At 36.5% G+C, this 12,092-nt stretch overlaps 1 protein-coding gene across 15 annotated transcripts in view; it reads left to right on the top strand.

Moving 5' to 3' along the window:
- Positions 1-12,092, top strand: part of NRXN1 (neurexin 1) — a 986,667-nt gene that overhangs the window by 405,712 nt on the left and 568,863 nt on the right. For all 15 annotated transcript variants that reach the window (XM_088149210.1, XM_088149217.1, XM_088149185.1 and 12 more), the window contains one exon: positions 9,632-10,070. In XM_088149210.1, coding sequence (XP_088005336.1) covers positions 9,632-10,070 — 439 coding nt within the window. The remainder of the gene's footprint in view (positions 1-9,631; positions 10,071-12,092) is intronic.

Here is a 12,092-nt window from a genome sequence, read left to right as displayed (position 1 = left end):
TGGCATAATGCATTTTTAAAACTGTTAATGGATGAGTATCATTCACAGAAATTGTCTCATGACTAGTAAACCAGAAGCAGTGATATGGTTTTTACCAATGTTATTTGCAAACAGTCAGATGTAAGTAGAAAAGCAAGCCAACGGCAGGAAACCTTCCATGTAACAGATTTTAGTTTAGCAAACCAGGATTTTACTATAATATCTATAAGTGAAGCTGAAGTCTTATCTATAATTATGTGAGGATAAGTTCAGTTAAATACTCTGGAGTAAGCATACCTTGCCTTGAAGAAGCAGTCTGTATGTGCGTTTTAAGAGGAAGCAAGCATTACTAAAATAAGTGGAATTTATCAAAATCTTTGAATCTGGAATGCATAACATAAATGTCTCTATCTATCCAATTTATTTCCAATTTCTATTTTCACACAGAGATAGCTCTGCTTTCTTAACTTTAGTCTGCCATGACTAGAAAGACGAGGAGTTTTAGTCTAACCCATCCAAAGGGTGCCAGCCTGAGGCCGGCTGCCAGATTCTCATCCCACAAACAGTTCAAATTCCCATGCCTGTGGTTGAATTCAGAGGAGTGGAGATATGTTATATCATCTGCTTCCTTCTGTGTTATAAGTTGTTCACACAAACAAATGCATTTTAAGGTATATTAATAAATGCACATATATCGTTTGCATTAATTAGTTGCTATTTTTTGGAAAGAGGTTTTTGAAATAAGTATGATGCATATGCTCTCTGCAGAATTACAGAAGGTGAGTGAAAGAAACAGATACTTACTTTTCTTATAGAAACAATATATATTGTTGTCTTTACTTATCACATCTCCCTATAATTAGATGCAATAGATGGGTGCATTAGCATAGCTTTCAACCATGTTGGAAGTTTCATTTTCATAGAAAGCTGCGTAGAAAATGTTGGTCACTCTCTGGCTTAAGAACATTAAAAAGTGGAGCAGCCAGCCACCTGAGCCTATTTGGTTTTGTAATGAACACAGAGGTACTTCCTTTTACACAAAAGAAAACTCTGGACACTTTTCTCATACTCAGCACAGCCAACAAAATAAAACATGTGTAGAATTGCTTTTTAATGCTAACTGAAAAGTGACTTGTGAAAAATTTTGCTTTGAAAAGTGGCACATAAATCTATTTGGTTGGCTAGCTGCACTTTTTTATTATTCAGTTTAAAAGTGGTTAAATGAATGGGAAGAATAAAGAAGATAGCAATAGGAACTGGTTGCAAAAGCAATTGGGAAGGTGTAGGGAGCATACATTGCATTCAAACCCTGTCTTCTCAATAATCCTAAATGGGTGCTCCTCCACTTTTTGGATGTCATCCCAGCCTTTCCTTGAAAGTAATTGCAGCCCTGCTATTGGACAATGATAAGGCATGCACAGGAATATTTTGGGGTGGAACAAAAGGGCAGCAACTGCTAGTTTATTTAACTGATCATCTAAGTAGTATTATGCCAAACAGAAAGTTCTTGTGGAATTCACTTAGATGCCAAAATATCTTGGCTCACAGAATGGGAGGAAGAAGCTATTTAGTTCTAAGGCGGGAAAATATATTTGGATACTATACACAAAGGTGAATACAAAATATGAAACGGAATAGTCTGTGCATCTGATATTTGCTTCCAATATATGGTGATGTCTTGCAAAACACCAGGAGTCAAGAGCATGAATGCACAAACTGAAGAGTGAGTAAATAAATAAATAAATGCAGTATGTTTCCTAGACCCTTAAAGCATGCGTTAATATGTGAGAGGATATTTTAGATCAAATAGTTAACCTTACAAATCTTATTTCAGTTTTTTTTTCTTTTTCCTGAGTACTATATCCTCTTAAAATGGGAAACAAATACCAAAAGAAAATCGCAGTCCTCCAACCATAGCAATGTTTTCTACACCTGGATTAGTGTGAACCTACTTAATTTATTATTATTATTGGAAAGTTGGGAATGATGATCTGTTTTAACATGTGTACAATTAATATTTACATGCATAAATCTGTACCAAAAGTCAAAGAATATTAGAAAGTAAATCTAAAAGACAATTTTGTTAGGGCTAACAAGATTTTCACAGGTATTTTTTTAACTTGGGGTAGTAAAGATTCCTTGAGAAATTGTTTTCTCTATATTAAATATTTAGGGCATTTTCACACTGCAGTCTTGAACTGCCTGATCCCATGCGTACAGTGAAGCTGGTTTAAGAAATTCCTTTCCAGATTTCAGCTCCTTCCTCTACTTTGGTCATGACGATGGCCTAGTGTTGTATCTGCGTTTGCCTACCATGGGACCCAATTTGTGGATTTTTTTTGCTTCTTTACCCTCACCCCCCATCCAAGTTGGAAAGCAAGCATCAATTGCTTTTCTTTCTCTGAGCAGGTCTTTGAAGATATATGGTTTCTATTCATAGACCTCTTGTATGAGTCTCCCTCCATTGACTACCCTTCATACTTGATATCTTCCATCTTCACTGGTGGACTAGTTAAAAAGAATGACACACTGGGTGCTACCATTTTTTCCTATCACTTGGGCTAGGAGGAGAATCTGGCAGAACATGTCAATTTCACTTGGTAAAAAACAAAAAGGAAAGTCCATCTTCTTATCGTTCCATAAGCGAACATATTATTTAAAAATAAAATAAAAAGCAGAGCCTTTCATGTTCCACCGGTAAACGTAGAAAGGAAAGAGCTCAGCTTTTCACTGGTCCACTGGTGAAGCAAAGACAAAACAGAACAGAACAAAACAACAAAAACAAAAACAAAAACAAGTTCACTGGGTGAAGTGCCTTCAGAAGGAGACAGATGGCTCAGGGGGAAAAAGTCATGGAGAGCAGTGATCAGTGACCCAAGTGGAAAGAGCAGTAGCCAGTTTGAGTGGTGGCATTTGCCTACAATGAAATGAAGCATAGCAAGTGAACCAGACAGCACAATTTATGCCAGCATAAGTCAGAAAATGCTACTTTGTATGCATAGCAGAAAAAGATAGTTGTCTTCCCTGTGAGCTGAGGTAGGTAGAAGACAATATGATGTGCTTCTGCCCTAAAACAAAATGTTAATGGCCTCTACTTGTGTTGGAGCAACCTGATCCTACAGATCAGATCCTTAGTCACTGAATATACATCCACATAAATGGACCCCTACTGCGACTGGGAGTGGTTCCATGGACTCACAATCAGAAGATTTCTCCAATGCTGCTGGTTAAGATAATTTCTACAGCAATATTTTTCACCACTTTGGGATCAGCTCTGGATCTTATTTGATCCATGATATCTGCTTTTAGTGCTGAGACAATTTATTTCTGACTCTGCTGTGGTGTATTTCAAATTGCAGCAAAACTGATATTTTCTTTTGAATTTCTACTTATGGATGATCTGTTTTCACATTGATGTGAATTCTTGTTTCACCCTGCCCCATACCTCCTAAGTTCAAACAAGCCATTGCTCCAGCTCCCAACAAGATTCATGTTCCTGGAACTTGTTTAGGACAATCCTCTTCTCCCTCAATCCAGTCAACATGGAAAGTGAGTTACTGCTATTGAGAAAAAATACTCAGATGCTGAGCTGCCAACATGTTGTTCTCCTTCACAGCTCATAGTGCCTTTTAAAGGCAACATAGGAACGATGTTATTATGGCCAGAAAGCTTTGAAGAGTTTCAATGGTTTTGTCTACACTTTTTTGGGGGGTGGGGGGCAATGTTCTTGCCTTTTATAGCTTCCCATCAGAGTAATCTGTCCTTTGTTTTTGTTTTGTTTTGCGAGCAGCCAGAAAGTGTACAGAAACAAATGTAATGAAAAACATTGATAGGAATTTCCCCCCCTTTTTGTTGGGGGGTTGTGTTGTTATTCCAAATCTGCTGACAATTCAAATAGTGGGATACTAATTTGGATGACCTTCTTTGCCCTCTCCTATTGAACAGCTACAGGAAAAGAGAGGACTGATCAGCTCATAGTGTTCTCTGTATGTTCTTTGTAATTTGAACTTGGGAGAAGTGAAGACAATCATGGACTGGTTTCTTTATGAATGATTAGGGATGGAAACACTGATGGCCTGAAAGTACTTTAAGAACCCTTTTCTCAAATGATACAAGGAAATTAGTTCTAGAAGAATCCTTCCTACATACAAAAATGGGATTTCTAACCAAGTTATTCTGTAACTCAGTTTGGGCTTATTGATCCTTCACATTCTGGTGGCTAGAAATCATCATCATCATCATCATCATCATCATCATCATCATCATCATCATCATCATCAATCTTCTGTTATTTTAGTTATATCTCAAATTATCAGTAGCACAGAGTTCCCTAATACTTTTCTTTCATTTAGATTGGCAATGGTCAACATATATGTTGGGAAAAGGTTCGGGCACTGTGCCTGAATGAGCATTACTGAGACTTGTGGAAGAAAGAAATTCTGGGAGGAGTAATCAGCTGATAAGCTGATAAGGAGATGGTGCAGAAACTATTCCAGTGTTTCAGCTTGCACATAAGTTTACTTAATGGTGGGCAGTCAGTGTGCTTTATTCAAAAACCTTTTGTTAAAATATGGCTTATTGTGCTGTGTGAATCTAATTACTGAGACTAAGAGCAAGTTAACATTTTACATATTTATGTGGTATTGAAGATCAATGCATATTTCTTTTTCCCATTAACATATGAATTTAAACTGTAAATTTATGTTAGATCAAAGCTGATATTTTTAGTGCAGCTCTGACATTGTCATAATACATACTGTAGATTACTCTGTGTTCGACCATTTTTAAATTCAGGCTGAACTTATTTGCCTAATGTAAGCCACAATATTTAAAATAATGTTCATATATTTCCATTAAATCCCTAATAATTTTAAACCACATTTTACATAATTATTCATTAGTTATCATAAAAAGGTATAAAGACACTAAAAACTGCTCTGACCAATGAATGAATACCTTATATCTTCTCAGATTATAGTAGGCATTGCCAGTATGGTTTCACATATGTATCTGCAGTCATATTTATCTGTTTTGCCTAACAACAACCAATCTCTAAAATGACAGGACAATAACTATGGGTATAGCAGGGAAGAGAACAGAACCAAAATAATGAAGTTTAAAAGTCAGTGTTAAACGATGGGAGATCCTGGGCAAGGATGACGTAAAACATAAATGCACATTCATTATTGCTTTATTTAGAACTGAGAGGTGCAGTTATGCAGCATGATATGAGCTACATTTCAAAAAGTAGGCCTTGTGAGGGTAAACATTAAATTAGATTTTATTTAAATTGTATTACACATAATGAATATGATTTATCTGTCAATATTTATTTTCTCTTTCAGGCACATTAAAATTACAATTGAGTCACAACTTTTGGAGAGGCTCTGGAGAGCACACCTCAGGTTGTGCCCCTATAGTATAAAATGCCTTGGTTATGTTGATTATGTGCCATCAAGTTGGTGTTGACTTTTAGCAACCACACAGATTTTCTCTGTGATGCTCTGGCCCTAACCTGTACTTTCAGACCTTCCAGTGGTGCATCCATTGCCACTGTGACTGAATCCATCTACCTGGCAACTGGTTGTCATCTTCTCTTTCCTTCCACCTTTCCCAGCATTACAGCCTTCTTTAGTGAGCTAGGTCTTTGCCTAATATGTCCAAAGTAGGATAATTTGAACCTGGTCATTTGTGTTTTGAGTGAGAACTCTGGGTTTACTTGTTCAATGACCCATTTGTTTGTTTTCTTGGCTGTCCACAGTATTCTTAGGAGTCTTCTCCAATACCAAAGTTCAAAAGCATCAATATTCTTCCTATCTTACTTCTTCAAAGTCCAACTTTTGCTTCCATAGAGTGTCACAGTGAATACCATTTCTAGCAGTATTCTGCTCTTTGTAAATATAGATAAATCACAACATCTGAATATCTTTTCCAGGGACTTCATGGCTGCATTACCATGTGCTAGTCTGTGGGGTATTTCCTGACTGTTTGTTTCTTTACTGTTGATGGTTGATCCTAAAGGCAGAAGCTATCCACCATTTCAATGTCTTCCTTGCCAGTTCTAAGGCTGGTTGTTGTACCTGTTGTTATTACTTTGGTGCTCTTTATATTAAATTTTAGTCCCATTTTTTTCACCATGGTCCTTGACTTTTATTGGTAGACTTTTCAGATCCTTTGCATTTTCAGCTATCAGGACAGAGCCATCAGCATAGCACAGATTATTGATGTCTCTTCATCCAATTTTAAAACCATGCTCATCTTCCAATCCAGCTTCTCTTAATATATATTCAGCATATAGGTAGAATAAATAAGGGAGAATATCAGCCTTATCTCATTCCTTTGTCAACCTGGAGCCAGTCATTTTAACTGCAGCCATGCATATTCCAGCTAATATTTTTAGTTTTCTTGGTGATTATGAGGGAAAGTAGCTTTATTGTGGTTGAATATTCAGACACATGCTTTTGTCCCTATAAGGAAGAACATTATGTTACCTGGGGATATAGTCACACTGTGGCTTCCGTGTTATAAAATATATCAGTCCTGCTTGAAATAGTTACTATAAAGCATAGTTCTTCAATTTAGTGCTTTGGGAATATGCATGAATGTCAACTGTCATATTTCCCATACTTTCTGAGAGCTGCAATTTCAACAAATGTAAACAAGTGTAAAATGAAGCATTTTAGCTTGAAAAATCCAACCTTCACCTTTACAGTAATGAGATTTTTTCTGGGAATAACTAAGCAGGACATTGGTCTTGGCTTCTCAGTGGAAAACTCAATTAGAATGTTAATCCAGTGTGCAGCTGCCATAAAAATGGAAAAGTCCATGTTTGGAATCTTACAGAATTGAAAATAGGCCTGCCAATATCATAGTGCCATTATATAAACCTATGGTGAGTCAACATTTGGAGTATTGTGTTCAATTCTAATCACTGCATCTTAAAAAGGAAACTATAAATTTAGAAAATATGCACACATAAAAAAAGGTCAGTGATGGAACAACTCTCCTTAAAGGAAAGACTACAGAAATCAAGGCTGTTTAGGTTGGGATGGAGAGTAAGGGGAGGCATGAGAAAGGTATGTAAAATCATGTGTGGTGTTTGTTATGTGGATCAAAATAGGTTCTCAGTGTTAGAACATAGAGAACATAGAGAAGTTCAGAACAGGCAGGCAGTTAATGTAGGATAGGCTGTCAATAGCTACTAATATCAATGGTTGTTTCTAGTGGTGTATATGAACCAGAAGATACATTTTAAGTCCAGAACAAACAGTTGTATTTTGGAAGTTCTGCTGAGCAATTTTCGTTTGGCTGTGGACTGGGGGAAAAATCTGTAATACTCTGAATGTTTGGAATTTTGGCTAAAACAACATTTTGGGGGTGCTCAGAATGATTTACAGGGTGAGTAGTGCCAGGCTGGTATAAATCAAACCAGATTCAAACTTCTTAGAGTGTAAGTGTAGAAATTAAGAGTATATCCTCAGATTATTCAACCATTAAGTGAAACTATTTTTGTCGTTGTGCTATTTCTCCAAGAGTGTTTGTATTTATGTCTTAATTCTTGTACCTAAAGAGGAAGTGGCCATATACAGTGGGGCAAAAAAGTATTTAGCCAATTGTGCAAGTTCTCCCACTTAAAAAGATGAGAGAGGCCTGTAATTTTCATCATAGGTATACCTCAACTATGAGAGACAAAATGGGAAAAAAATCCAGAAAATCACATTGTCTGATTTTTAAAGAATTTATTTGCAAATCATGGTGGAAAATAAGTATTTGGTCACCTACAAACAAGCAAGATGTCTGGCTCTCACAGACCTGTAACTACTTCTTTAAGAGGCTCCTCTGTCCTCCACTTGTTACCTGTAGTAATGGCACCTGTTTGACCTTGTTATCAGTATAAAAGACACCTGTCCACAACCTCAAACTGTCACACTCCAATCTCCACTATGGCCAAGACCAAAGAGCTGTCGAAGGACACCAGAAACAAAATTGTAGACCTGCACCAGGCTGGGAAAACTGAATCTGCAATAGGCAAGCAGCTTGGTGTGAAGAAATCAACTATGGGAGCAATAATTAGAAAATGGAAGACATACAAGACCACTGATAATCTCCCTTGATCTGGGGCTCCATGCAAGATCTCACCCTGTGGGGTCAAAATGATCACAAGAATGGTGAGCAAAAATCCCAGAACCACATGGCGGGACCTAGTGAATGACCTGCAGAGAGCTGGGACCAAAGTAACAAAGGCTACCATCAGTAAGACACTATGCCGCCAGGGACTCAAATCCTGCAGTGCCAGATGTGTCCCCCTGCTTAAGCCAGTACATGTCCGGGCCTGTCTGAAGTTTGCTAGAGAGCATTTGGATGATCCAGAAGAGGATTGGGAGAAAGTCATATGGTCAGATGAAACCAAAGTAGAATGTTTTGGTCTAAACTCAACTCTTTGTGTTTGGAGGCGAGAGAATGCTGAGTTGCATCCAAAGAACACCATACCTACTGTGAAGCATGGGGGTGGAAACATCATGCTTTGGGGCTGTTTTTCTGCAAAGGGACCAGGACGACTGATCCGTGTAAAGGAAAGAGTGAATGGGGCCATGTATCGTGAGATTTTGAGTGAACACCTCCTTCCATCAGCAAGGGCATTGAAGATGAAACGTGGCTGGGTCTTTCACCATGACAATGATCCCAAACACACCGCCCAGGCAACGAAGGAGTGGCTTCGTAAGAAGCATTTCAAGGTCCTGGAGTGGCCTAGCCAGTCTCCAGATCTCAACCCCATGGAAAACCTTTGGAGGGAGTTGAAGGTCCGTGTTGCCCAGTGACAGCCCCAAAACATCACTGCTCTAGAGGAGATCTGCATGGAGGAATGGGCCAAAATACCAGCAACAGTGTGTGAAAACCTTGTGAAGACTTACAGAAAACGTTTGACCTCTGTCATTGCCAACAAAGGATATATAACAAAGTATTGAGATGAACTTTTGATATTAACCAAATACTTATTTTCCACCATGACTTGCAAACAAATTCTTTAAAAATCAGACAATGTGATTTTCTGGATTCTTTTCCACATTTTGTCTCTCATAGTTGAGGTATACCTATGATGAAAATTACAGGCCTCTCTCATCTTTTTAAGTGGGAGAACTTGCACAATTGGTGGCTGACTAAATACTTTTTTGCCCCACTGTATATGTGTACAGACTTGATATTACGTCCACAGAACTTTTCAATCAACTGCTATGTTATAGGCAAATTATTGTGGTTGAAATTATTAAATAAGAAGTGATGATCTTTTATAGGGAGATGGAATAAAGAATTGAAGCCACAGCCCCATATATGCATTTAGCTATTGTTTTAGTTCAATACATACTGGAGGGAAGTGGATGGAGCAAAATTTCATTAAGTTGGTAGTTTGTTCTTAGCTGAAGGAATGAAAGAATGAAGGATGAGTTCCAATCAGAGACTGAAATTCTGGTTCAGGACATGTCCTCAGAGAGATAGAGGGACATGTTACAATTTATGTGAAATTTACAAAATGTGTTACTTAACCTGATAACATGAAGCTTTATAAAATGTGAGGATGTAATTACTGAAGGTAATATTCAAATTTGCTCATACAGTTTAATCCATTCTGGTAATTACTGTGCTTTGCTTGTAGGTTGTTTATAAAAACAATGATGTAAGGCTGGAATTGTCTCGACTGGCCAAACAAGGAGACCCCAAGATGAAGATCCATGGTGTCGTGGCATTTAAGTGTGAAAATGTGGCAACCTTGGATCCAATCACTTTTGAAACACCAGAATCCTTTATTTCTTTGCCAAAATGGAATGCCAAAAAAACAGGCTCAATATCCTTTGACTTTCGTACTACTGAACCCAATGGGCTGATTCTCTTCAGCCATGGCAAACCACGACATCAGAAAGATGCCAAACATCCACAAATGGTTAAAGTTGACTTCTTTGCCATTGAGATGCTTGATGGACACCTCTACCTGCTTTTGGACATGGGATCTGGAACAATTAAAATAAAAGCTTTACAGAAGAAAGTGAATGATGGAGAGTGGTACCATGTTGACTTTCAAAGAGATGGACGATCTGGTAAGTTTTGACAAAAATGCTCATGAACTAATTCTTCTATAGTATAAGAAAAATGCAAGAGAAAAAGTGGTGTATTTATTAGTACTGTAGTACAGTAAAACAACTTATATTTTGAAATATTCAATTACTATTTTTAATTAATTATCTTCCTGAAAAAGTTGCAGAGTTTGAAAAGTATTCATCAGATAATCAAATGCTTCTTATTTTGTAAGTATTTTCAATATTTAGGAAGTGAAATTCACATATACCACCCCAACACAAAATAGTTACGCAGAGTAATGTAACATTTTAAATACAAAATAACATAATAAGAGACTTGTGAACCATTGATATCTTTTTCATCACAAATGAAATGATTTCACTTTTGTTTGGGTACAGAACTGATGCATTAGTAGTTGTACATTGTTCATTTTTTTTCCACAAATTTTTATTTTGTTGAGAAGGAAATTATGAATGAACAACTGGCGCTAAATGAATAATAATCCATTAAGGAGATACTTTATCATACCATTATAAAGCATCATTGTTGTGATTGTATATGTGATAAAATACAGTCACATCATGATTGCTCTTTGTTGTACTTTAAGTTCTTCATATATTTTGTGGATTAATCCCTGCCAAGGGGATAAAAATAAAATCAGAGATGCATCAGATTTTCGTAGGATTTGTTTTTCACATCAAAGTATTACATTTTGAGTTGTGCACAATTTGTTTTGCAGGATTCGTCTACAAAAATCTAACAAATAAAAATGAAATAGCACATAAACTTTACACCTAACCTTTCCCCATTTCTTGGCACAGTAGTTTCCAAGAGAGTAAAATATCTTTTAAGCTGCTAGTTCCAAATGCAGTTTTATTTTTTTTTTCAAATAACTTTATTAGATTTTAAAATAAGAACAATAAAAACTAACAAAAGCTAATATTAAAGATAAAGAATGAAAAAAGAATGAATAAATGAAAAAGAAGAGAAAGAACAAAGTCAAAAGTGCAGAAAAAAAGGAAGGAAAGAAAGAAAAAATACAAAAAAGAATGACTTCCGACTTTCCTCACAGATACAAGTAACAATTTACACTAAATTCTTACTCTAAGTTTACAACATAACTTTTCATTTTTTCTACTGTCCAGTATTGATTCTAATCATTAAATCCATATAACATAATTTCATTCATAAAAATGCAATTTTAAAAGATCACTGTATCATCTATCTGCATGTCTCAAACTGGCAGAACCAAAAGGTCAGGAGTTAGCTAAAAGTCCTCCTACGCATACATTTAGCTTACCTTTTCTGTATTTGTCTAGAAAAAACACAAGTTTTATGCCCGTTTACTCGGAATTTAATTGTAGTGTGCATGGGATTGCAGTCTCAGGCAATAATTTCCAGGAAAATCATTTCTATGAAATATGAAAAAGATGTTTGGTATTTAAAGAAACCAGGATGAAGTGAAAGAGACTATGGATGAGATAAAATTGCAGTGAAGAGAATGTTTTAAAAATGTAATCAAAGAGAGCAAGGAATAATTAAGATTAAGAGGGAGAAAAACAAGAGAGTGATTTTGAAAGAAATAAAAACGTTTCAGACGTTGGTGAGGACAGCTAAACAAGGACTGTCCAGAGAGTGAACAGAATTAAAAATAAGAGAAATTAAATGATCGGGATGAAACTGCAGTGAGGGAATGCTGAAGGAGTCTTTAAACATGAGGGGGGGAATGGTAGTGATATGTTGAAAGTTAAAATTTGTTAGATTAACACTGTTTTAGATTGTCAGTGTAAAGACAAGACCTATGTTACACTTGGGTTTATGGGTGTCTGTGGTTTAATATAACTTCAGGAAGTTTTAGACACTTTACAAATAAATAGCAACAGTCAAAAAAGAATTTTCGGTATCAGCAGATTTAAGGAACTACACACTGTTGCTGATTTCACTATGCAAAATCTCAGGAGCATAGTGTGATTGTTTTCTGCTAACATGAAATGCTGGAACAAAAAGCAAAAGTCATTGCCTTGCTCAGGTTCTCAACAAAT

This window comes from Python bivittatus, unplaced genomic scaffold (assembly GCF_059951505.1).
Source record: "Python bivittatus isolate LINGU-HERP-01145 unplaced genomic scaffold, Pbiv_v1 ctg000020_np1212, whole genome shotgun sequence".
NCBI lineage: Eukaryota > Metazoa > Chordata > Lepidosauria > Squamata > Pythonidae > Python > Python bivittatus.
This window is presented reverse-complemented; position numbering and strand designations above follow the sequence as displayed.